A 27,964-nucleotide genomic window follows, 5' to 3' on the forward strand; every position below is an offset into this window, starting at 1 on the left:
TGTTTTATTATTTAATTTGTACGAAAACGTAAAAACAAATATTTATTTTTCAATTTGCGACAGCCTATTCGAGTAAAGCTTTCAATGGTAATATTACACATACTTCTCACGCGCGTGTAGTTGTTATTAATTCGTTCGGTTTTTTTTTATCATGTTATCAATATATTAAGATACATTAAAATGTAATTAGAGCCAGCTACAACCTAATAATTCGCTTTTTTTCTCTTTGTAACAATATATTTATGTATAAGGACAATTTGTGATAATAAATTTGAAATGACGAAAAGCATAAAAAAAGTCTGTGTTGCCAAAAACATGTAAACATTTAAAAGAAATGGAGAAATGTTTGAAGCAACCATGCAGCTGCGCATCAGCAACAATCGATACTCCGTAAATAAATATTTTGAACGAATATTCGTGCGCGCCAGGATGATTTCAATGATATCTGTATTTGCTTCCAATTACGGGGTACACGGTGGAGCTGCGGCGCTACGCCAAAACGGCGCGGCGGCGCGGTATCGATCATGGGCGCCAGCGTTATATACAGCCCCGAGAGAGATCGAACGAGGCTGATTTTCCCAAACGGGCGACACGCGATTTCACGGGCGTTAACTCGAATCGGGCCGAACCGTCGATAGGCGCTCGATCGCGACAAGATAAATGACCGTGTGCCCGGTCGACCAGCAAACCGGCACTATTCTCCCAATTATGTGGGGTCTCCATCGACCCCAGTGTCCACCTGTCGCCGGGAACAACATGATTGATGGACCACACGCGCGTGGTGCGTGCCTTTGCACGACTTCCTCCCGATTGCCGCGCCGTTCTTCTTCTCGACCGCCGATCTCGCGCGGACCTGAAATTTGATATCAGTCGGCGCCGTTGAAGCGAGGAAGCTTGGTCCTATCCCGCATTATAATTGTCCGTCACCACTGTCGAAAAGGGTGAAAGATTATTACGTCATCATGTTTCGGTAACGTGTTTATTACGAGGCATGCTTGATAATTTTTGTAAGAGAGAATTTTTTATTTAATTTTCTATGCTTTTTTGTGGAAATACGAAAATGCACGTAACATACACTATATGTATATATGATGTATATAAATGCTATTAATAATTTTTTAAATAAAAGTTAAAATTTGCTTGATATTTTGCTGAATATATTCTTTTTTAATATCTGAAAAAATATTAATATATTTACATGAAAAAGAGAGAGAGGGATTATTTGAAAAATTGAGCTTTGTTTCCTTGTATGTATATAAAATTCCATACAAATTTTCCTCTGACTGATCTGATATTTATTTATTTTATCCTTTCTATAGAGTCATATAATTTATGTAATGCTAATTAAATTTTTATATTGTTTGTACATCGTAATCTCATCAGAAATAAAATAAAAGCTTTAATTCTTACTAAATCTTCTAAAATCAATTCTAATTAAAGTGCTCTACTTAATAATTTCAATTTTTCGAATTGACACTTGTATCGAAATATAAAAAAAAATGCTTAATTGCGAGCACGGTCATACCAGATGCAAGTAAGAATAATAATAATCATTGATACTTGATTATTAATTGAAGCGTGCCAGCAGCGCCTATGGACTTTTCAGCTTCAATCACTGTAATTATGTATTTATAAATGCTACTGAACATTCGACGATGATGGTCTAGGTGTCCGCGCCACCAGCTCAAAGGCTATAATATAGGTGCCGTACATTATATACATGAAACGCAAGGAGATGTCAAGCACTATTGAACTTGGTCCCATTGCTATTGCGATTTCATACCGATATTTCAGCGATCGCTCGATCGAAAGTCCTCCTTGACGCTGCGAAACAGCGTCAATGCGCAATCTCGAAGGTAGACTGTCGTTTCGAGCAGATAATTCTTGCTCTCGCGTGTTAATTAGTAAGCGATGGTGATTATCAACGCCGTCGCGCGCGCTTATAGCGTAGTCACGAAGGTGACTATGAATGGTGGTTCGTAAGAACGTGAACTATGGCTCGCACGACTTACTAATGAAGCTATATGCGGCGCCGCGCATGGTAATTAAACGGCGAGGATATTTCTAGAATATATCTCGAAACAGTTCAAGAACGTTTCTATATACGCTCGAACCGCTCGAACTAATCGTTAGGTCATCATAATTATTTTATCGAGAGAAGCTGGCAACCCCTCTAATGAGTAATTAGGGAGTTCTTATAGCACAATTGTCATAGATAGCATATAAATCGAAAGAAAAATTTAAAGCTTTATATCTTTGCTTGTTCCATCACAAGATATACAATTACGTCATACGAATTCCATAGTAGTTTGCTATTTTTATATACGAGCAGACATTAATAAACTTTGCTAATAAAGCTATTCAATGACGTCGCATTAAAAATACCATTCATTATACGTAAAACGTTAAGAAACAATTGTGAAAGGGCGACAAATAAAGCTAAAAATTATTATTATATTAGTTTTTATTTTTTCCTTTGAATAGTGAGTACTGTGTTAATTGCATAAACTGCAATTGAAATAATCGTTTATAAAGTTATAATTAAATGGTAATCTGAACAATGTACAGCTCAATAAATATTAATAACATTTATTTATGGACAGACCATTTGTGAAAAATGCTTATGAAATACTGTTTTAAATATATAGCCACTAGGTAATATAATTTTTTATTAAAATATAAACTTTATACAAAGCTCGTACATTTACTCGTATATGAATTTAATTAATTATTATCTCTCGTATGACTAATTTAACAATTAATTAACAATAAAATTATTAGAGTAGAAACGCGTGTATATTACGGCCACATAATAAAGCTTGTTATTTGCAAATTCTTTAAAGAAAAAAATAGGAAGTACAAGTTTAACTAAAAAAACCAAATATTTCGTTGACGTAACGGCACAAGCGTGATGTGTGCATCTCTGTTATCGCAAAGCTAGACTGTATTTCTAGCAGATGTATAAGTAACTGCGCTTGATACACTTGAGTTTTAACTAGACGCGCGGATGCGTCCGGTGTATGTCCAACTTAATTGCATGCGTATAAATAAACTGCTTTATTTGCACGGCTATGTGAAGTCGCTGTCTGTATGAGCAGTGGGGATAATCAAAGCTAGTCGCATTAATTGCCTCTATCGACAGATCGTTTGACGATGCAAAGAGCGAGGCAGCGATAGGCTGAGAGAAAGAGAGAGAGAGAGAGAGAGAGGGGGGGAGAAGCAGGGGGAGAAGGGAGAGAGGAAGAGAGAGAGAGAGAGATAGTGATGAGCACCAGGGGTCATCCCGACGCCAACATTGGCGTACATGCTGTTCGATAACGACTCAATTCTCCACGAAATTCTACCTTGCTGTAAAATCTCGTCCAACAATTATAATCTGGTTATTTTATTACGTCATTTCTATATTCTATATTTCTATTATTTCTGAATGAAAAGGCGTATGTATAGTTAAATACACTGATAGATAAAAACTTTAGTTTTTAACTTCTAATTTATTTAGTTTTTTCTTTTTCAATTTAATTCCACATTTCATTGCGCAAGTTTGCACATTTGTATCCGTATATTCATTCAATTGAAGTTAATATAACTAAATAATCGGAAACATATATTTTATTTGCAATACAGAATTTATATATAATGTAATATAATAATAATATAATGTAAGTTTTCCGTGATATGTCGCTATTGATCATAGAAATCGTCCGTAGTTTACTTGTCCTCCAATTACGTATTTAACAGCGTGACTCCGTAAATCCTTTGAAAGATTAAATAGCTAAGTCTCGCGGTCAAACGGCACCATTAATACTTTCTAATTCACCAAACTAGCAACCAGCGAAGATGTTGATTTAAATAATGTCGAAATGCCGTTATCAGTTGTCAATAATACCGTCTATAGGATGTTCGATAATGTGAAATATTCAACTCTGGTGCCATTACCGCCGAAGCCATTCGCTTATTCCAAAAAATATGAAATATTGCAATCGTACATACATCGTTATTAACGTCAGCTTTTAATTTAGTACGATATACAAATGACTGTGCTACAAGCAGTAACACACGTTAATTTGATCGACTTCAAAAATGTCATTATTGATCGTGTACATTTTTACACACCGGACGAATAGAGCGTTATTTATGTCGAAATTGTAAAGTTAATTCGCAATGATCCAAAGGAAAATTTAATACGTCGTAGGTTAACAACATCAATCTTGCTGTTTACATGGCGAAAGTAGAGAGTAATCAAGCATGTCATTGCATATCCTTTATACATATCCTTGAGCGTTTTTCGATTTTCATTTTTAGAAGCGTCGTGATGTGAAATTATCGATCGATTTTGCAATTTCTCTCTCACGTACTATTACGTACGTTAATGAACGAAAAGTAAAAGTTTGAGTTATGATCCAAACAAGATCTCTGATCCCTTGTTATCGATTTATCCATTGAAATGTATTAATTGCAATCCATGTTAGTGATAAAAAAAAGTCAATTTTTTTCAAGATGCGAACATCTCGCGACTTCGGCGTTTAACAAGCGTCACACGCGAGGCGCGTGCACGCAAAATGCGTTCTCGCCGATTTATATTCGTCTCGGCGAGAGTTTTCCCTCCTTCACCGTTTTCCTTCCTACCGCGGTGCGCCCTTTATTATTTCGCCGGCCGCATTGTACTCCGCCGTTACCCCGTTACGCGGATGAGAAATCGTCTTTCCACTCGTGGATGAATGCGGCCGGTGGTACACAATCGAAGTCGCGCATATAAGAGGCGGCAAAAAGCAAACCGACAATGGACCGCGAGATTTCGACTCGAATCGTATCAATCGCTGTCGGGGCACAATCCTACCTCAGCGACGTGTTACCTGCTCTATACGCGCCAGGGTATCGAGATCCCCCTTTCGTTGCTCCCTGGCTGATCACAATGGGGATCCATCGATACGCCATCGATACCCATGGAGTACTTTACATCCACGCGAGCTACGTACGTGAACGTTTCTATTGTGTGTGTCCCTTCGCATTTAATATGTGCGCGTTACGGGAAAACAGAGCGGGTGATATTTTAGTCCCCCATGTCCTTGGAGAAGATCGCTGCTAATAATCAAAGTATTAAATACTGAAGAATGTTAGGAACCTATAGAGAGATTTTGTAACGCTTGTCGAAGCCGATGCAATCGTGAGATTAATAACGATCGAAGTATTTATAGCAGCAATGAATGTTAGAACGTCTACCTGCGCAACGATTAAATTTCATGAAATTGAAATCTCTAATCTGATTTAATCTCTGACTTTCGTGATAGTTCAGTTTTCCTATTTTTTTATAGATATAAGTACGTGAAAAGTTGGCTTATTTTATTCGTTGATTTGCTCACATATGACAAGTAACACAGTTGGATCCTCCATGCATCGTTTAGCTTTTCTCGTCACAAAAGAAGAACGCAGTCGGAGCCGCGCGACTAAAGGGTTACGTGTGCTGTTGCGTGTTTTGTAAAATAGAGAGGTATATATTTTTCGACACGAGAATCGCGTTCGCCGTGGGGCGAACCACCCCTTTTCGATGTGCAATGACGTTTATTGCAGTGATATTAATCGATCGGGAAGGGTCGTGACTATTGGATCGTTTTCTCCTCTTTCTTCTCTGTGCTCTTTTCCTACAACCCTGTCTACCTGTTTATATCGTGTTCGATGCGAGGGGGATATTTGCGGGTACACGGGGCCGCGGCGCGGCGTTATTTGCGATCGACGAATGTATGCATAAATGGCTCAGAGAATCGCTTTGAATAGCCGCGCTCGAAAAATATGTTTTGCCTGAAAAATGGATTTCGATTTATATAATGCATTTTAAGAGGATTTGTAAGCCACGTTACCCATTGGACAATTTTCACGGCGCGCATTATTCATTTGCAGCGTGTATGAAATGAAACGAAATCGGAACGATAGATATTCATGCTTGTTAATTTTATCAACGTTTCATTGCCGTTTGTTATTTCTGATATTTATGCACGTAGATGGCTCGGTATTATTGTATAACAAATAATATGCTTTGATTAATATGTCTATTCTCCGTATATAATTATCCATCCGTTGTTCCACTTCTATATCTGGATTTATTCACACACACGATTTGTACACGATTTGCGCATATAATGAGCAATTATGAAAGAATAAAAGATATTTTTTTATTGTAATGTTTTCATATTACGAACCTGTACTGTCCGTCCGGACTAAAAGTCTATCGGAAAATACATTTGGTTATAAAATAAAAAAAATGATAGTTATTCGACATATGAATGTAATGACATCGACTTCGTTAAAGAGGCGATAGAGTTACGGATAATGTCAAATACTATGCAATTCCGCGCATTCCTGTCATTCTTCCAAAACGGACCAGGATTGATTTCTATCTTTCCTGCTGTAAAGCAATTACAATTTTTTTTATGACAAAATTTCTGAAAGCGTCTTGTTTAAAAAAAAAATGAGAGATAAATATAGAGTGAATAGAGAGTGAAGAGGGCTGACATAGAAATACCTTTGTCTTTGCGCATGCATGTCTTCGTCAATCTTAAACTGCCTATCTGCAGCCATCTACTTCGACTTGTTTCTTTTAATGTGTTTACTCTTCAATTTCTTGCGTAAATGCTGTTTTTCCCAGTACGATATGTAGAATACTTTTTTTTATTAATTACTCCGCTATATGGTGATGGATCTGATATTCTTCGTCAGTGTCTGGAATCAAATTATTCAGGAAAAGTATAATTTTGTCTTTGTTTTTATTTTAATAATATTATCCGGTAATTTGTTATTATCTATTCAATCTCTGCTATTTTAATTTTTGTGACAAAATACAATTTTTATTTCTTTTGTCCGTTAAACAAAAATAAAATATGCTCTTTCTATACTTTATATAAGTTATAGATATTAGGTATAATGATTATTGTCAATTAGTATATGTGAAAAAGGAAAAATTGACAACAAAAATAATCAAGTGCGTACAAAGTATTCAAATTCGAGAGAGGCAAGACTTAAGGTAAAATTAAGGATTTAAGAATGTAAGAATCGCAAACGGACTTTTCAACATGAATAGCTTCTATTATACTATTGTGGAGTAGTTTGAAAGGAACGACGAGCTGATGCTTCATGGTAGAATCGATCAGACATCAAGAGTTTCATTTCGACACTCGAAGCCCTGAAGAAGAATCGATCCGAAACAATCGTTCCTTCAAACATCTCATACCCGATTTATGGCGTAATACCTGCAGGCTTTGATTTTCTTTGATGCCTTTATCCTCACGACATATCGGGTGTTTTACTTCATTCTGTGACATTCATTCACAATTTTTTAGTAACGCATTCAAATGCAAGTTGTTATTATTATCAATATTGTTCTACGATAGTTCAGCACTTGCTAATTAAGATAACAAAATTACTAAAACCGATATTGAAAATATTTCTTTTTGTAAAATTATTATTTGCATAAAGTTGCTGTAAGTAGAAATACATCTCTGTTCTTGAGAATAAAGTAAAATAAAAATTTAAATAAAAGCCAAACATTTTTCAAGTATATAATTATACGTATAGACAGTATATGGAACTTTTTAATTGTACAATTACTAAGGAAGACAAATAGGTATACGAATAGAAACGCTGAAACTGTTATATTCTGGCATTATAATGCCAGAACAATGTCTGCAATTACAGATCGTAGCGAGAACACCCTGTAGATTCATATCTAAAACGATCGAATTAGAATGTACTCCCGCTTTCAGAGATATAACGGCGGTCTCAAGCAGAACAGTCGATGCTTTCTAGGCCCTCTTAACTCACCACTATACCGTTGGAGGCTTTCGTCCGTTTCTGAAGTGGAATCATCATCTCTGTCCTTTCTTTCCAGCGGTTCCCCTTGCGACCACCTGCATCACGCGCTTAGCCTTCGCTTAGTAATCTCTCTCTCTCTTCTGGTCTACCCTTCGGTCCACCCTACGGATCGTTAATCCATACTTTCAGAGTGACTCTGGGCAAATATCGGTCAGTCGATGAAGCGAACACAATGCCGCGCGTTTATCCACCCGCTCGATTTTCGCGACCCCTTTAGACCTAAAAGAAATTGTCTTTTCACCATCACTGTTTTTTTCTTTGTTCATAGTATATAGTATGCAAAAATTCTTATGAAATTATTTCAATAAATAATTTTGTAATAAACGTAAATTCGAATAGTATTATTATATATTTATACATTTTACTTATAGCAATATATTAAAGCAATGAAGACTTTTGTTTGAGCTAGTAGTTACTGTATTATCACCTGGAATGAAAATAATTCGTTAAATTAATTCGCCACAACAATGTTACAGCTTTTTTAAGGACATTATTTGGCTTAACAAAGATGAAAAATAGATATGTCTTTGCGCTCTAGGTCCGACTACCATTATGAAATTTTTAATTCAACGTCGATGAGATTTCGTTTTCTGAGAGAGTAACAAGCCCAATCCAGTTTGGCGCCTGTTTAGTCCGAGATCGTCAACCAGGCCGGTTTTTAACCCGTCCGACCAGTTTTCATGAAATTACCCGGTTACCGGTTTCATAATATATCCCGCCTCTTGTCTCGCAGTTCCATGTACGATGATAATGATTAACGGATTATAGGAAAAGGGCTGCGAAGAGGATTGGAGAGCGCATTGCCATTGGTGAAAGTGCATAAACCTCGTGGTCAATTTGTTATTGTAGATTTCCCAACGCCAGACTTAATACGATTAAGTCCGGCAAATCCGGAATGAGTCCGTGATCGTTAATCAGCCTCGCCGCGGCGATTTGGTAATTCGACAGGCTGATTCCAAGTCTCGTGAGTCCTATTAAAATTCTTTTAATTCATGTGCGCAGTCAATCATACAATTAAATATGATCTGTTTGAAATACATAGAACGCAATTAGGAAAAACTCTATATATTACATTTAAAAAAACATTCCAATGTATACTATATTGCTTCATTCTAATGCATGAGACTTGTGTCATGTGTCCATTTCTCATATTTAATAATTATATGGACATTTTGACTTTATTATATTCGAAAAACTCAGTTGCCACATGTGATGCTATTTTATCATACATCTCGCGGTCTCGCGGTCTCGCGGTTCACCTTCCAATTCGGTCAAGCATTGCACGTCTAACTAATGCGCTTACAAACATTCTCTTTAATTTCTTTGTAGCAGCTCGAGCACTTCCAGAAGCGACATTGCTGCAATCTAAAGAGGATTCAATCCTCTTTACACACAGTAAATTCACATTCCGACATGGCGCCATGCATTTCCAACCGCGTAACCCTGCAGTCACAAATTTTACTACTTTTAACATTACGGCGATTGCTTCAAATTAGCGTTTCGGTTAGCCAATCACGCGAAGCTGGCTTTAAGTTTGAAAGCGTATTGAAAGCGTGTTTATATCTGAGTTGAATCTGATCGGGGAACCTTTTTCACATAATTCGCCCGATCGAGAAACATTTTAATTCATCTGCTATGAATACCCCTTCACCAAGCCTGAGCAGATAAACATTAAACCATCGGCAGTTTATAAAGATTATCATGGCCGATAAAGTTTATCATGACCAATATATTCTCTACGAGATATGTATGTGACAACGCGTTACGTTAGCATCGGCAGATTGCTACGCGAAACGACTATTATAAATGGCAATTTCACTTACGTTCAGCTGATGAAGTATTATTTGGATAATGTAACCATTGGTAGTGAATCACGCTGATGCGCAATGACACACGAATTGGGAGAGACAGATAATTTGAGAACGTAGTACATATTATTTAGCACGTCTCACTATAAATTTTTAAATTGCCTTTTATGAATCGCGCAATTTTTTTTCAGGATATATAATGCAATAATCTTTATATCCAAAGACGCGCGGCACAACATTTGAGCCATAGCTTTATTTTATTACGTGTATATATGTTATGCCCGGACGCAAATACGTTTCGTAACTCGTCACGCTTTTGTTATTGTTGGAATTGTTCAACACTTATAAATAGCGTCGATTTTCAAGGTTCCGCATCACTCTTTAACCAATAAAAATATATCGTCGACGACGATATTTGATATTTGCATCAAAACTCGAGAAATCAAAGTACACGCGTAAATGTACCGCGAGGAGGTGTTTGTAAGCTTGTAACAGATAAAAAAGATCGGGGTAAGAGAATCTGGTCTTCGGTTTCGCGTCAATCTGGCACGTATCTCAAAGTGGAGGGATACATTCAGCGGGCCAGATTTCGTTTGGGCGTGGGACCTCTTCGAAGTTTGTAGCGAGGTCGTTAATTATAGAACGCCACGGGTTACGTTTCAATGGATGATTGATGAACGCGGGGCGATCCTCATCTAACCTCCTCGTCTGGAGAAGGGGGTGGAACGAAGGGCGAAAGCGAGAGGAAAAGGAAGACGACGAGGAAGAAAAGAAGGAACGAACAGTAAAGAGGTTTCAGTCGGAGAGGTTTCACTCTGGAAACAGGTTTCTGATTGTTGAGAGAACCCATGGCATCCAACGTCTTCCATACTCCCGGAACATGAGCTTGAGAATCTGGGATATCTACGCGTACATCCATCGATTTCCTTTTTCTTCTGTTGACTCAATGACGTCAGAAAACGATTGATTCGCAAAGAGATCAGACGAAAGGGTTTAAAGATATCTATCTGAAAAATGTAGATCTAATTAGCTTTGATCGTTTCCAGGAACTAGAATCAGATCTGATGTATATTTTTATTGAACCTCTGTGTCTTAGACGAGAAAAATGTTTTATACATTCCATTATCCATTCCATTATTCCATTACAATATTTCATATTCACATATTTACGCTTTAATATGAATACAATAATGAAATTTTTAATGTCTGTTCTCGTCTATTGTCTCAATTCTATTGTTCACGATGTGAGCTGAAAATTAGATTGCTTCGATTATATTTGAGATTGAAATAAAAGCTAAGAGGTTGCCCGTAATATTTAAGATTTTCCTTCAAAACTGCAGATTTATCCTTGCGAGAGGTATCAACTATAAATGTTTTATCATTATAAAAACTGATGTTGCATTACTTTTTGATCATGTCGCTTAATTATGAGACTGCGATTTATCGGATTGACAAGAAAAGATACCTCACAGCAGCGGATAATGCATCAATTGATAACGATGATGATGATGAGGATAATGAGGAAAATAATGATAATAATGATGGTCAGCGGTGGTAGGGGCGATGACGGTAATGACGAAGATGTTGATCTGGAATGGGTGCCGGCCCACTTTATCGCTTCATTCTCGCGGAACGTACTTTCATAGCCGCTTATTGGAACCGATTAAAAGTCAATTACCACTATAAAAACTTATGGGATCAATTTCATTGTAAATAGGTTCGACTTATATCCGATCCCCTTTTGTCGTGTAAAATATAAAAAAAAAATCTGGTTACATGATGACGTGATCGCATAAAAACGGAAAGTGTGTGTAATATACAAAATATACTATACATATATTTTTAGTATATTGCGCTATAAGTATTTTTATATTACATAATATGATTCAAATAATTATTGAGTTACAAAAGAAATAATCTATTATTTTAGTATTATTATATATGCTATACAATGTATACGAAAAAGCTTTGAATAAATTACGATTTTATAACATAATCCAGAAAATACAAGGATTATTTTAAATTTTAGATTCTCTTCGTATATTGTATCTGAAATGTTCATTTTAAGTAATTATAGACGAGATTTTTCATCATTTTTATTTTATTCCAGAATCATTACATTCCAATATTTTAGATATTGATTAAAATATTAATCAACAAACAGCTATTAATACACAAACATGTTCGTTATTAAATTTTATTATTTATTTTTATTAGTTCCGTTTATCACTTATTTTTCACAATGTAATTGTGAACGATTATATTGAATATTAAATATCAGTACATTAATATTTAAGACACCTTTTATCTATTCTTCGTGCGTTAATATGATACTCGTGCGACATTTGTAACGATCATGAAATTCGATCTTGAATGGAGCGTGTGTGCCGACCGAACGTAAAAGAAGTGAACAAATGCGGTCGAAGATTGGCAGCTGATGTCGCGACGGGATCTCGATTCTGCGGTTACGATCGAGAGAGAATTTTGGTGCGCGGCTCCCGCGCGCACACACTTTGATCGCTCTTTGATCGCATTGATCGTTTCTTCCCGCATCGCCGATGGCCGCTCGCCCGCGTGTTCGCCGAATCCGAGGATCTCTTGTTCTCGAATCGGCGCGGATCTCCGCTCAACGAGCGTCTCGTCGACACGATCGTAAATACTGGCGGGAACTCATGTAAGAAGTTCAAGCCTCCGCGCTCCGGTCGGACTCGGAGCCGAATCATTTTTGTTGCCGTGCCTTCGCCCTCTTTGCCTCCCTCTTTAAAGAGCCCGAGCCCGCGCTTCGTGCTTCAGCTCACGGCTGAACGCTGAACATTCGTTCTCCGTCCGTCAGGTCTGGTCTGGTCTGGTCTGGATAATTGTTTCGAACTTCTTTTCTGCCCCGAGAGCGTACTCCTTTCTCACACAACGGCAGCTGTTAGGGGAATATTATTGAAATACGCATACGTTATCTATGCCTATATATATGTATGTCTGTCAGTGCGCTTTACAGACGGAGTAACGGATGAGCGCAATTGGAGTTACGTTTTTTCATAAAACACATGTAATGATTGCCTAACAGAAAATGTACATATAATAATAATGAATTTTAGTGGTATAACTATTTAATTCGGACACATATCGCGAGCAAGTACGAGTGCTCTAATCGCTAAGAAATCACTTTCTTTTACGCCTACGTACCTTTACGATTGCACATATCTGTGACTAGCTTTAGCTTCAATACAAGTTGCCGAAGTTAACGATCGATGTGCACTTTAAAGGTGCACTGTGTTATGTTTGAGAATCGTCGTTTCATATAGCAAGGTATGAGGATCAAAATAACAAGGAACGTCTCATTGTATAATTTACGAACAATGACGCAAATAGATTATTAATAGTTAATGGTTTACCGACAGCGGCGGAGCAATAAAAGCGTTTAGAAGCTTCGTGGTGGTAATATCTCTCAGCCATTCATCAACGATCGCACATATAATTGTATTAAACAAACGTATACCCGACATTCCTCGGCAAATACTGCAATTTGCATATAAGGAGCTCGTGAAAGAAAAAACCGATCGGCGGATCCTTTCACTTTTGTACATACGTTCGATATTTTTCAAGGTCGCCTGTTCGCTTCCAAAGGTTCGATGGAACAGTGGTACCACAAATGGCGAGAACGTGGGCCGCGCTCGCTTCTTGTCCGTTGCTTCACGTGCAACCTATTACTCAACGTCGCCGACGTAATTAGCATAATAATATCTGTAACTCGCGGTTGCAGCGGTAACTAATTACCGGTATATTAATCAAGCCATTCGACGCTGGAGCCCGGCCAATCCCAACTATCTGAGATGCCAATCCAATTTATCTGCGCGGCATTAGAATGTCAACTGGGAGAGACAGGCCAACCATTACGGCACTCTTCAAAGAAGTGAGAAAATAGACAAGGCAACGCTTTTCAATAGCCGTTAAAGTACAGAAATGTTGCTCGCGGTATCGAGTTACAGCCGGTTTCGGTTGATTGGCTCAACATGTGTTTTACTTTCGCTCGCGCGCAATACTGCCCGTTTAGATGGCTTGAATTTCAGCATCAAGCCAGATTACTTCTCGTGGAACTGTCTTAGATACGAGCTTGTTGTTGATTTACATTTTTTCGGAAGTGTTACGCGCCTCCTCGCTCAGCGCTTATCCTTGGGCGACCTTGGACGTGTGATCGCCATCGTGGAATGTGTCAGATTGATAGGTGTGATAGGGATATGATTTCGCCGAAAAGAATAGACAAGTTCGAGACACGAGCACGGCTGTGTGCGCGTAGAGAAAAGGAGAAATAATTATTTTGGCACCGTCTCAAGGTTAATTTTGGTAACGTCACTGCGTTTTCTCCCTCTTTCTCTCTCTCTCTCTCTCTCTCTCTCTCTCTCTTTACTATTTTGTGGCTGCGTTTGAGTATTAAAGTAAACTTCGGAGAATCTCACGTGGGAAAGAAACGTACGATTCTGCGCAAATGAAGAGGATGCTCATCTCAACATCGCTGTAGGTAGATAATAATCGATGATATTTAACCGTGTTAATGATAAGTTAATGATACGTTAGCGCAGTAGTAACTTTTGAATAACGTGTGATTACATATACAGCAATCTCGTCAATGTACAAAATATCTATCGAATACTAGGTATATATCAAATTCTTTCTATATCAACGAGACTGAAAATTGAATGTCGTGCGATCGTAGCGTCGGCGAAAAATAAAATTTTAATTGGAAACATCAGCGATCGGTTTCAGGTAGCCACCAATCATCCGCATTATTGCGCATACCTCGCTTTAATCAGAAACATAATTATATCGCTGGCAGGCATCTCGCTAGAGTCACTTATTAATTCCTCGGTAGCTATCCCGAACAGTCTGATGTAGCAAAATGAATGTCGTATCTAAGCAATTTCGACATCATCTACACATCCCGCTACTTACCGGCTTTCAACGCTATGTTGTATTTTCTAGCAGAGCGAGCGCGAACTGATTGCTTGACTGATAGATCAGAAATATCCTACATCCCGTAGCTCCAGAAGAGATTCTGTTCCCCCCGCTGCGTTCTCCGTACAACGGCTAGTTTGCAATTAGCCTCACCATGCGGCTGCAATCGCGCGGCAGCACGTATCACATACAAACACACATATATGTACACTATTTTACACACACGCACGCACACATAGCTCTATCGTGCGAAATATAATAAGATAATAAACCGACGATCGTGTTCGTTCTCCCGCGGCTCTCCTCGTCTTCGATATCCGTTTATTGCACGAATGTTGGAGAAGGATGAGTGACGTAAACGAGCAGACAAATCATTTTTTGCTCGCACACGACCCTAGCGACGACGAGCAGCGTTGACGGACATTTCGCGACTCGCCCTGGCCGTTGATTGAAACCAGGAGGCATGTACCTCGTTATCGGCGAAGCTTTTTTTGCGTCCACGCGAAACTTGCGTTACGCGCGAAATTAGTTTCGAGAAGCGAATCTTCTTTTGCAAAATGCAATAATTTTACATGACGCGGCAATTTGTTTATCCAGTATTTTGGCAACACTGAATCAAGCTGCAAGTTTAATTGTGCTGAAATGAAGGACGTAGGGAGACAATTAATATTGTGTTGTCGCACGAGAAAATAACTTTTGATAATTATAGCAATTATCGTTGGACAAATTGGACAGCGAGTTGCGGAGGAGTACGGTGAAATTAATAGAGATTCGCCCCTGTGATTGGTCTCCTTGTGCTAAGATGTCTCATGATGTTTACGTTCTTCCCCGTGATAAAGATCCTCGTTTCCGTGATGAATTGAAGAAACGCGTTGGCGATTTAAAGAACTTTGCAAACTCATTATTCTACCTGGCACCTACTAAATTATCCGCGTTCTGCTCTCCTTTTTTCATCTCTTCTTCGGGTTTCCCAAAATTCAAACTAAATGGAACATCGGTATACGTATATTTTCGTCGTTTTTTTTACTTAATGTTCTCGTCTGCATCTTCTCTCTCATTGCCTTCCTCGCGAATAAATAACTGTTTTGAAGTTCCAGAGCTTCTCACAGTACCTTCCAATTTTTGCAGATTTTTTAAATGTCACAAGCCATATATTATGCATACTCAGGTTTATTCAAGTATCCATTATCATGTCACGAGACAAAGCCGCGAAGAACAAATGTGCACGCCTACGTCTTAGCAGGATTAGCCAACGAATGTAAACGGTGGGAAGTAGCCTATCATTTGTATAATCCGGAAAGAATTGTTTGGTTGTATTTTGAGACGGTGAGTCACTCTCAGTAATCGGACCGTAAAAGAGCTAAAACTCTTAAAGGCGTTTTACGTATCGCGCTTTCTCGCATTCAAGAGACAATTAATGACCTCTTTTTACAATATCAACATGTTTATAATATAATCTGTTTCTATATAACAGGCTAATGCATAGAAAATAAAACTTATACCTTATAGTAGAACTCACATATGTGAAATGTATCGTTAATTCCTTAAATTTTTATGTAACAAGTAACAATACAGTATATTGCATGCTTTCGTGTTAAAAGTTACGTTTCAGAAAATTGAATTCGGCTATTTTGGTCACAGCCTAAATTCGATTGCGTTTTCAGCTGTATGGAAACGCATGCTTGCTGCAACGTTATGACTTTTCTCACATCCCAGCCGTTTACATATGTAACGTGAACTTTGGGAGAGTCTGGCAGGGCGCGAGGGTTCTCGGTAAAACGCCTTTCGGGCGCGTCCCGTCACGGTAATATGGTAGATTAGTCACAGCCTAATGATGAAAATAAGAGGCGACGCGCTCGCGGTAGTGCGATTTGGCCGCGACGGACAGGCTAAACGATAATCGCCGCCATAAAATATCGAGATTCTTCACGCGCGTACACGCTATATACCATTAAGGCTATTCCTAGAGCCGCGTTGGCGAAACAAGTAATAAGCCGCGGCTTCGACAAACGGCAGTAGCCAGTTTCCCGGGGCTGCGGTCCCGAAAAGCCGCACGGCACGCTTTCCTACATAATCGTAAATTCTCCACAAAGTCGTTAACGTTTGTACGGCGAAACAGGTTTGTTAGGAATCTTTCGAACGCCCGGGAGAGCGACGACGAAGACTCTGGGGAGAATCTTCCGGCTCGCGCGAACATTCTTCTTCCCGCGTGTCCCTTTAATTACACGCGTACCGCGTATCGGATAAATCCTGGTGGTATATCGCATTATAGTAGAGTCACCTTGTCTCTACTTTCGACATCATTAGCGCGAAATATTGGCGCGCCGCGCCGCTTGGTCGCGATTTAAATTGTATCCCGACGGAAAACGAGGTTACTATAATCGAGACCACACGCGCCAAACGTATCTCACACGATATTTCTTTCTTTTTTCCCTGCCGACATTCTTCGGGGTGTGTCCTCTGACCCGAACTTCGGCATTTACGAGCACCGGGACACCCTGGCAGTCTTCTCGCGTATATAAATAGGCGATACGAAAATATCACGCGGACAGGCAGCAGGCTTGCGTTCTCCAACTGCAACGACGATGACAGAAAAGCGCGAGGGATAGGAAGAAGAAAAACGAAACAATGCGTGGTGCGAGCAATTATATGCGACGAATGCGTGTCGTTGTGACATTCGAACGACAACAACGACGACAACGACGCAGTCGCCGCATCGCGTCGTGGAAAAGGCCGCGCGCTTTCGGTTTGGACTGGCGGGAGACGGTGATGAAAGAGAAAAAGGACATACAAAGGCGGTGACTTGGCGCCAGCATTCTCTCTCGATCGAGATAACATTCTGATGCAGCTTCGAAGAGTAATTTTCACTACTCTACCGACGCAATACGACATTGATCCCACGAGAAGGATGTTTATTTGCCCTTTTTGCGTGTTTCATCAGTAAAAGATCGACAACTCGATTCTTTTGTGTGGGAAATGCTGAATACAATGGCCGTTATGCCAGAAGGACTAACGTGATGGAATGACGTGACTAGCTCGTACATTCATCTGTTACACGAAATAATTATAGTAATATCTAATATCTATATCTATGATATAGAATCAAAATAGTCTTTTTATTTAAGACTTTTAATAATTATATTTGATTTTTAATGCGTTAATAAGCCGAATGTAGAAATAAATAGAAAAAAATTAATGGAATAATTCTACTCTGAGGAACCTAATTTTATATTTTGTCTTTTAAGAGCTGTACCTTTTAAATTAAAAGATTTCAGATCCGAATCACGCAGTATCTAAGAGAACGTATTAAATCTGTTTAAAAAGTGATATACCTTTTCTTATTAGCTTATCCCTTAGTGAGTTTGCGCGACAATAATAATTTCTTGGGTTATAATTGCTTATTCTACTTATGATGAAGACTTGCGGCTACACCGCTCAGCTTCATAGTTGCACGATTCTATTTAGACTATGTAATCTATACAGCGAGTATCTCGACGCGACGAGATGGTGCGAGTATAGCTGAGGGCTATTCACATTGAGCACCGATGTAACAACACGTTGATATAGACCATATATCCCTTATGTTTGCAAATCACGCAATCTTTCTCTCGGCTCGGCGCTTGTCAAAAGTGATCCGAGGTATTTGGGCGTAATGATCGGTGGTACTACAGGTGCTACCGGTGATCATTAGCACTTTGCCGATGTAGCGAGCCGCAATTAACTGCGAAAGTCATGTTATTCGGAATATGGCGTAACTGTTGTCACGCGATTTGGAAGCTGTGCGTGTCGACTACGAGAAATGCGAGACTACACCTGTGATAGTAAATAAGACGCTTATATATATGCTTGGTAAGTGCTTGGTGTACTATAAACTTAACCGATATCATTAAATCTACAAAACAATTTGCTTTTGACGATAATGATTTTACTCAGGCGGCGTCATGCAAATCTTATTCTTCAAACATTTGCAAAATTAACTCTCTTATAAGTAAATTCGTAAATTGCATTCATAAATCCTAAATTGTAGTGTACATTTTTAGAGATCAAACCAATCTACTCCTTGTTACACGTTTTAATTGAAATGGATATTATAATTCGGATTTATACACAGAAAAAAAAAGAATTTTCTTGATTTGAAAATATCTTTAGTTTCAACGTGGAATCTTGAAATGGGATTAAATTGCATTAAACGAAAAAAATTTGTTTGAATGAAGTCATTATATATATAGTTTCAACCATGAAAAGAAATGTTGAAATAAAAAGTTGAAATTTTTACAAGAAGATGTAGATCGTTTCGTATATACGCAAGATTATTGTAATCTTCTTTTTATTTCAACATTTTTTTCTTGGTTGAAACTATATATATAATGACTTCATTCAAGCAAATTTTTTTCGTTTAATGCAATATAATTCAAGATTCCACGTTGAAACTAAAGATATTTTCAAATCAAGAACTATGTAATGACTTCATTCAATCAAGTTCTCTTCGTTTAACGCAATATAATCTTATTTCAAGATTTCCACGTTGAAACTAAAAATATTTCCAAATCAAGAATATTCTTTTTTTTCTGTGTATATGTATATATATATATATATATATATATATATATATATACGTTAAATTGTAAATCTAATCTTATTATAATTCCCTCCAGTTATTTTTGATAACTGTAATATTACGTCTTTATTATATATTTTTAGAATTTATAATTAAAAGGATGTTTATTCTCTAACGAGCTTTTTTGAAAGATCATTCGACAAATAAATAAATAAGACACTTTCGGTCATTGGGTGAAATCTTATACCTCTTTGTGTGGAAAACTTGTTTATATCCAACGTCTGGCAATTCGATGTCTTATAGGATAACGCGCTAGGGACCCTAGATAAAGAGAAATGTTATCCCTATAAAATATAACTTTCAATTGGTTATCGGAGTAATCCCCTCCGATTTCTATTCATAGCACGTGTATATGGAAATCCTTCATCCAGGATTAGAGAACGTTTGCAAGTCGGAACACAAATTTATAAATTTATATTGGAAATTGTCTTTATATCAATATCGAGCAATAATGTTCTCGTTCCTCAGACAAGTACTGGAAGAAAGACGCGCAATCCATCAATTCGGTAACGCATATAAATCATTTATTCAGATGTTCATGTAATGATTTTTCGCCGTTAATTCTTACTGTTTATACAGAAACGATACCGGCCGAACCCGCTATAAGTATGAATATTAGTAAAAAATGTTTGGACGTTCTACAGATGTCGTTTGAAATAAAGTACATGCATGAAGACATTGCACCTGCTAAGAAGATAAACAAAATCAAAGCGACGGAGGAGAGAATGAATGTATTATTTGCTAATGTAATCGATGTTTCAACGGATCCAAAATTTATTGATGATAGTGTTGCTTTAGCGGCAGCTTATTACAACATAGGCTTACAATATGTTTATTCTAAACATGACGATTCGAATACCGCTTACGGATATTTTAAAAAATGTATGGTACTGTTACAAGGAAAAGCGTTAGACCGTAAAACTATATTGACAACTATAGATGTACTTAACGAAATGAATTCAGTTTATGAAAAATGCTGGATCGTACAGGAGTGTAACTTCTTGACTCTAGCATTAGAAGCATATATGAGATACACACTGGAGGATAATTATCCTGATCCCATCCACATGGCAAGTCTTGTTGGTATTAAAGAAAAAGAATCGAATCCTAGGATTATCTTGGACATTTTGCATCATAAAACTTTAGAGGACTTAGGACTTAGATATCGTACAAGGCCGAAAGATAAGCACATATTTGTAAAATACATGAATAACTTGTTAAACATTCGAGTGAGAGACGTGATATCTGGCAAAACAAAGTTTGATGAAAAATGTCTTGATATGGCTTTAACCTTATTCGATCTGTCGAAATACTTTCTAGCAAACGGTAATTTCGCTAATGCTAAAAGTCACATTGTTATTGCTGATTATTTAATACGCAGATTTGTTGAAGATAGATTGAAAACAGCAGGGAAGAAAGGGACAGATAGTTTTCACTTGTCTAAAAATTATGTCTATGTCCATGCCGTTAGTACTAATTCTTGGGGTTCCTATGGAGTTTCTCTTTTACGTTTCCGGATGGAAAAATACTTACAGAGTAAAGAAAACAAATCTTCTGAGATACATGATCTTGTGTCAGAATTAGAAATAAAATCTGAGCCAAATTTAATATTTTCTGACTCAGAAGAGGAATATATAAATGTTGAGATCACAGAAACATGTATATTAAATCTTGCTGTAATGAGAAATCTTGCTGATGCCAAATCGGTTTTTAAAAAAACCTTGAAACTACTAAAAACAGCGAAAAAATATTTCACTGCAGACACTAACATTAAAATGTATGCAATGATAACACTTAAAATTTCGGATGCATACAAATATTTAGCTGGTTTTGAAGAACAAAGAGATGAGCAAATAAAACTACATAAACGGCGAGTAGAGTGTTTAGAGGACGTTCGTAAGAAATTTCGTACAGCAATTGACGATGATAGAGAATTACAAATCTACAAACGAATTTGTTACGAAGTGGTGACTTCATGTTCCACGGTTATGGATTTAATGGTCGAGGAAACATATTACGACGAATCATTTAAAGAACTGTCAATGAAAGCTAATCAATATGCGAAAATAATCGCAGAAAATATCAATTTTTATTTAAATACGGTTTAGATTTTTGTAAATATTTAGTACTTTATAAGATTTGTACGTTTCTCATTATTTGTAACTTTACATTGGAGAATATTATTTGAATGCATTCCTCTATCGTATATGCATAAGTTCTATAAGAAACATGATTCATAATTAACAAAATATTTTTCCATTAATTATCTGTTCCGTTAAATATGATTGAGAATGAATAATTCTTAAATGAGTCATGTTCCTTTTTATTTTTACATGATAGACATATGTGTAAAAATATCATTCTTACATTTAGTATACTTTTATATTTTTATTACTGACAATAATATGCAATAACTAGCAATAAAATACAATCATATAAGATTATATATTATATACATTGTATACGTTATATTCATTATATGTATACATTATGTACATTTGTATAAGAGAATTTTTATTATAAAAATTATATAAGATTATATAAATAATATAGTTTATATAAATATATGATCTTGTATGTAAACAGACAAGTTGTAAAAGTTATTAATATTCGCAGAATTGTGTGAAAAAAAATATTAGGCAAAAGAATTGGAATTTGTAATTTACACCATTTGTTGAGTAAGCGATTTAAAGACAAATATATGTTCTATAGATTTAAATGCATTGACAACAGACTCTAGTATAATATTAATTTACCTTCTCAAAGCAGCGTGTTTGATTTCAAAGTAAAGTGTTACTGGTAACTTGAAAGACTTGCTCTGATAGTGTCGAACGGATATTACGTGATTTCAGCCGCTGTGACATTCGTAATAACTCTGCGATAAAATACGATGAAATAAAACAAATTTTAAAGCAAGTGTTTAAAGTGACTGTCCCCTATCAAAATATAACCCTCCACCTGTCTTCTTAGCAATTTTCTCACTCTTTCACAACGCCCGGTGTGTTGCATATTTCATTGAACCTGTTTTCAATACACTGACAAAGATTATTAATGTTGTCAACAGGCCACGAAAATTTATTTTAGATGTTCCCAAAAACCTGAGGATACCAGGGAACCACTGATGAATCATTCTTCGTGTCTCTTAAACATGACTCTAACGATGCATTTTGTGGACATACATTTATATGAACTCTTTTGCTTATTTTGATAAGTAGAATTCATCCCTGAAGTAGCGGCCCACGTGTTACACCCTGTATATATTATCGACACAAACACATTTTTTTGTGTATGTCTCTCTGTACTGCTTCTTTTAAAAATTTATAATTAACAGGAAGGAAATTAAAATTTAACTTTAATCTTTTTTATTTAAGTGGTCTTTTATTTTTATTTTGTTGAATCGATTGTAAAAATTGGGAAAGTTTTTATATGTTTATTTCTTTTATGCCAGTTAATTTACTTTTATCGACATTTTATACTGAGAACTGCGATTCCATGTGCTACGCGATTTACTGTTTATATCTGATAATCGTGATTGCAAAAAATCACGAATACTCATATAGTAGCCATCAAGATAAACATTTACGCATTCCTTCTCTGGGTTGACATGATGACAGAATAATAACGCATTTTTAGAAATCTAACACGACATCTTTCGTGTGCATTATTCTTGTAAGTATTATTCAACATACCCATTAGAATCATCGTTACCGTACAACCGTTTTTGTAATTATTACATTTCCAAAACGTTCACAGTACCCCTCGTCCATTGCTTGAACTAATCAATTAAAAAAAAACAGAAAAGTTCTTGGATTTCAAATATACAAACTGTAAGAAAAATAATATTATGATAAGTACTATAATTGTTTATACCATTAAAACTGTATGCTATGCTATACTTTGAAGCGCAATGTACGCCATAATAATCAAATTAAGATTTTGAATCGTTAAATGGTATAACATTTATCGGTGCACAAAGTATAATTCATTCGCAAGATGATGCTGCACGATTATATGATCAATTTAATAGAAGTCATGTTTACAAAACATTATTTGAATATCGTGTACTATGAACTTCGGGGGTTCCTAGGAAGATTATTCAGATAAAAAGAAAATACTGAGATAGCTAGCATGAAGAAAGAAAAGAATCCTAAATAAATAAATGTATTTAATTCGCATTAGATACGCCGCTCAGACACTGCAATAGAACAAGATCGTAGTTTTAAGCAACTTTATTAGAAGTATGTGTGCACCTCCATGAGACTGTCACTTATTAATTTCTTAATTAATAATGGTGATTACTCTTTTTAATTTGTATTACGTAGTTTTATCATCTCTCAAAGGGTAGGTATTTGATTTAAATAAAATTGGCTTTAGAAAACGAGGAAAACGGTTTATTTTTAACAAAAATCACTCGCATTTGATTAATTTACATTTGATCTGTTTAAAAAATGATATACCTTTTCTTAGTGGCTTAATTATCCCTTAGTCGTGTTGCGCGCCAATAATAATTTGTTCGTTTTAATTGCTTGTTGTACGTGCTTATAATGAAGACTTCCGGCTACACCGCTTCATATAAAATTTTCTAAATAGAAGATATTTTAAATAGAATAGTTGCACGATTCTATTTAGACTACGTAATCTATACGCGAATACCTCGACGCGACGATGGATGGTGTAAGTATAGTTGAGGGCTGTTCACATTGAGCACCGATGTAACAGCACATTGATAGACTATACATATATGCCTTGTGTTTGCGAATCACGCAATCTTTCTCTCGGCTCGGCGCTTGTCAAAAGTGATCCGAGGTATTTGGGCGTAATGATCGGCGGTACTACAGGTGCTACCGGTGATCATTAGCACTTTGCCGATGTAGGGAACCGCAATTAACTGCGAAAGTCATATTATTTGGAATATGGCGTAACTGAGATGACATGCATGCGATTTGGAAGCTGTGGGTGTCGACTACGAGAAATGCGCGACTACACCTGTGATAGTAAATAAGATGCTTATATATACGCTTGGTAAGTGCTTGGTGTGCTATAAACTTAAGCGATATCATTAAATCTACAAAACAATTTGCTTTTGACGATAATGATTTTACTCAGGCGGCGTCATATAATCTTATTCTTCAAACATTTGCAAAATTAACTCTCTTATAAGTAAATTCGTAAATTGCATTTCTAAATCTTAAATTGTAGTGTAAATTTTTAGAGATCAAAACCAATCTACTCCTTGTTAGTAACAAGTTGTTACACGTTTTAATTGAAATGGATATTATAATTCGGATTTATACACAAAAAAAAAAGAATTTTTTGATTTAAAAATATCTTTAGTTTTAACGTGGAAATCTTGAAATGAGATTGCATTAAACGAAGAAAATTTGCTTGAATGAAGTCATTATATATATAGTTTCAACCAAGAAAAGAAATGTTGAAATAAAAATTTGAAATTTTTACAAGAAGATGTAGATCGTTTCATATATACGCAAGATTATTGTAATTTTCTTAAAAGAATTTTAACTTTTTTTTTTCAACATTTTTTTTCGGTTGAACTATGTAATGACTTCATTCACTCAAGTTCTCTTCGTTTAGCGCAATATAATCTTATTTTAAAATTTCCACGTTGAAACTAAAAATTATTTTAAATCAAGAATATTATTTTTCTCTGTGTATGATATTATACAGAGTGTAACATAAATGTAAGCCACTACTTCAGAGGTGTATTCTATTCGTCAAAATAAGCAAAAAAGGTCATATAAACGTATGTATATGTGTATAAAAATACGTTTATATATACATGTAATGTCCCGATTCCAGAAATAGTTAATTTAACAAATACAATATTTTTTTAATATTAACACAAAGTTATATTAACAAGTAAGTTAATTTGTAAATCTAATCTTATTATTATAATTCCCTCTAGTTATTATTTATAATTGGAATATTACGTCTTTATTATAAATTTTTAGAATTTGTAATAAAGAGGATGTTTATTCCAATGAGCTCTTTCAAAAGATTATTTGACAAATAAATAAATAAGTTGGACACTTTCGGTCATTGAGTGAAATCTTATACCTCTTTGTGTGGAAAACTTGTTTATATCCAACGTCTGGCAACTCGATGTCTTATAGGATAACGCGCTAGGGACCCTAGATAAAGAGAAATGCTATTCCTATAAAATATACCTTTTAATTGGATATCGAAGAAGTAAACCCCCTCCAATGTTTATTCATAGCACATGTATGCGGAAATTCTCCATCCAAGATCAGAGAACGTTTGCAAGTCGGAACACAAATTTATAAATTTATACTGGAAATTGTCTCTATATCAATATCGAGCAATAATGTTTCCGTTCCTCAGACAAGTACTGGAAGAAAGACGCGCAATCCGTCAACTCGGTAACGCATATAAATAATTTAGTCAGATGTTCATGTAATGATTTTTCACCGTCAATTCTTACTGTTATACTTATCGTACTGTTTATACTTTATACAGAAACGATACCGGCCGAATCCGCTTCAAGCATGAATATTGGTACGAAATTTTTGGAACTTCTAAAATTGTCGTTTGAAATAAAGTACATGGATGAAGACACTGCACCTGCTAAGAAGAGAAAAAAAATCGAAGCGATAGAAAAGAGAATGAATCCATTATTTCGTAATGTAAACGATGTTTCAACGGATATTGATGATATTATTGCTTTAGCGACAGCTTATTACAACATAGGCTTGCAATATGTTTATTCTAAACATGACGATTCGAAAACCGCTTACATATATTTTTCAAAATGTATGAAACTGTTAGAAGGAAAGGATTTAGATCATAAAACTATATTAACATATATAGGTGTGCTTAACGAAATAAATCCAGTTTATGAAAAACTGTTCTCGAAGGAGTATACTTATTTCTTGAATAAAGCGGTAGAAGTATATCTAACATACACAACGGAGGATAATTATCGTGATCCCATCCACATGGCAAGTCTTGTTGGTATTAAAGAAAGAGAATCAGACCCTAGGATTATCTTGGACACTTTGTATTATAAAACTTTACAGGACTTAGGAGTTAGATATCGTACAAGGCCGAAAGATAAGCACATATTTGTAGTAAGCATGAATACCTTGTTAAACAGTCGAGTGATAGACATGGTAGTTGACAAAACAAAATTTGATGACAAATGTCTTGATATGGCTTTAACCATATTCGATCTGTCGAAATACTTCTTAGCAAACAGTCATTTTGCTATAGCTAAAACTTACATTACTATGGCAGATTGTGTGATACGCAAATTTGTTGAAGATAGATTGAAAACAGCAGGAAAAAAAGGGACAAGTTGTTATCAACTGCCTAAAAATTATATGGATGCTCATGCCGTTAGAGATATATCTTGGGGTTCCTATGGAGTTTCTCTTTTACGTTTCCGGATGGAAAAATTCTCACAGAATAAGGAAAGCACATCTTCTGAGATACACGATTTTATATCAAAATTAGAAATAACATCTGAGGTATCAGATTTGTTGTTTTCTGTCTTAGAAGAACAACGTATAACCATTGAGATTGCAGAAACATGTATATTAAATCTTGCTGATGTCAAATCGATTTTTGAAAAAACCTTGAAACTACTAAAAACAGTGAAAGAATATTTCACTGCAGACACTAACATTAAAATGTATGCAATGATAACACTTAAAATTTCGGATGCATACAAATATTTAGCAGGTTTTGAAGAACAAAGAGATGAGCAAATAAAACTACATAAACGGCGAGTAGAGTGTTTAGAGGACGTTCGTAAGAAATTTCGTACAGCAATTGACGATGATAGAGAATTACAAATCTACAAACGAATTTGTTACGAAGTGGTGACTTCATGTTCCACGGTTATGGATTTAATGGTCGAGGAAACATATTACGACGAATCATTTAAAGAACTGTCAATGAAAGCTAATCAATATGCGAAAATAATCGCAGAAAATATCAATTTTTATTTAAATACGGTTTAGATTTTTGTAAATATTTAGTACTTTATAAGATTTGTACGTTTCTCATTATTTGTAACTTTACATTGGAGAATATTATTTGAATGCATTCCTCTATCGTATATGCATAAGTTCTATAAGAAACATGATTCATAATTAACAAAATATTTTTCCATTAATTATCTGTTCCGTTAAATATGACTGAGAATGAATAATTCTTAAATGAGTCATGTTCCTTTTTATTTTTACATGATAGACATATGTGTAAAAATATAATTCTTACATTTAGTATACTTTTATATTTTTATTACTGACAATAATATGCAATAACTAGCAATAAAATACAATCATATAAGATTATATATTATATACATTTGCTCATTTTGATGTGTCGAATACACCCCTGAAGTAGTAGCCCAGTAGCTCACATTTATGTTACACCCTGTATATATTATCGACACAGAAACAATTTTTATGTGCACGTATATCTGTATTGCTTCTTTTAAAAATTTATGACTAATAGGAAAGGGATTATAATTTAACTTTAATCTTTTTTTATTCAAGCGGTCTTGTATTTTGATTTTGTTGAATCGATTTTAAAAATTTGGAAAGATTTTATATGTTTATCTATTTTTGTGCCAGTTAGTTTACTCTTACCGACATTTTTATACTGATAACTGCGATTCCGTGTGCTACGCGATTTACTTTTTATATCTGATAATCGGAATTGCAAAAAATCACGAATACTCATA

General features: G+C 35.9%; 2 protein-coding genes and 1 long non-coding RNA gene across 3 annotated transcripts in view; 2 read left to right on the forward strand and 1 right to left on the reverse strand.

Moving 5' to 3' along the window:
* Window positions 1–2,652: 2,652 nt before the first annotated feature.
* LOC139776199 (uncharacterized) overlaps window positions 2,653–27,964 on the reverse strand; it is a 36,446-nt gene continuing 11,134 nt past the window's right edge. The window contains exons 2-4 of the long non-coding RNA XR_011719028.1: window positions 7,813–8,082; window positions 6,518–6,714; window positions 2,653–6,400 (exon numbers count right to left, since the gene is read on the reverse strand). This is a non-coding gene — a long non-coding RNA (uncharacterized lncRNA). The remainder of the gene's footprint in view (window positions 6,401–6,517; window positions 6,715–7,812; window positions 8,083–27,964) is intronic.
* LOC139776201 (KIF-binding protein-like) lies at window positions 19,307–21,488 on the forward strand. Its single transcript, XM_071712738.1, has 2 exons — window positions 19,307–19,742; window positions 19,816–21,488. Exons 1-2 carry the CDS (start codon window positions 19,589–19,591, stop codon window positions 21,342–21,344), a joined length of 1,683 nt encoding a protein of 560 aa, XP_071568839.1. The 5' UTR covers window positions 19,307–19,588; the 3' UTR covers window positions 21,345–21,488.
* Window positions 25,193–27,689, forward strand: LOC139776204 (KIF-binding protein-like). Its single transcript, XM_071712739.1, has 2 exons — window positions 25,193–25,634; window positions 25,732–27,689. Exons 1-2 carry the CDS (start codon window positions 25,475–25,477, stop codon window positions 27,234–27,236), a joined length of 1,665 nt encoding a protein of 554 aa, XP_071568840.1. The 5' UTR covers window positions 25,193–25,474; the 3' UTR covers window positions 27,237–27,689.

Source organism: Temnothorax nylanderi, unplaced genomic scaffold (assembly GCF_030848795.1).
Source record: "Temnothorax nylanderi isolate EJ_2023f unplaced genomic scaffold, tnyl_v1.0 TNYL_tig0114_pilon, whole genome shotgun sequence".
Taxonomy (NCBI): domain Eukaryota; kingdom Metazoa; phylum Arthropoda; class Insecta; order Hymenoptera; family Formicidae; genus Temnothorax; species Temnothorax nylanderi.

Bases quoted from the DNA above. Each gene is read 5' to 3' on its own strand.
- LOC139776201 (XM_071712738.1), top strand. From the start codon at position 19,589: ATGGAAATCCTTCATCCAGGATTAGAGAACGTTTGCAAGTCGGAACAC. The intron at 19,743-19,815 runs GTAACGCATATA...CTGTTTATACAG, and splicing joins ACGCGCAATCCATCAATTCG to AAACGATACCGGCCGAACCC.
- LOC139776204 (XM_071712739.1), top strand. From the start codon at position 25,475: ATGTATGCGGAAATTCTCCATCCAAGATCAGAGAACGTTTGCAAGTCG. The intron at 25,635-25,731 runs GTAACGCATATA...TACTTTATACAG, and splicing joins ACGCGCAATCCGTCAACTCG to AAACGATACCGGCCGAATCC.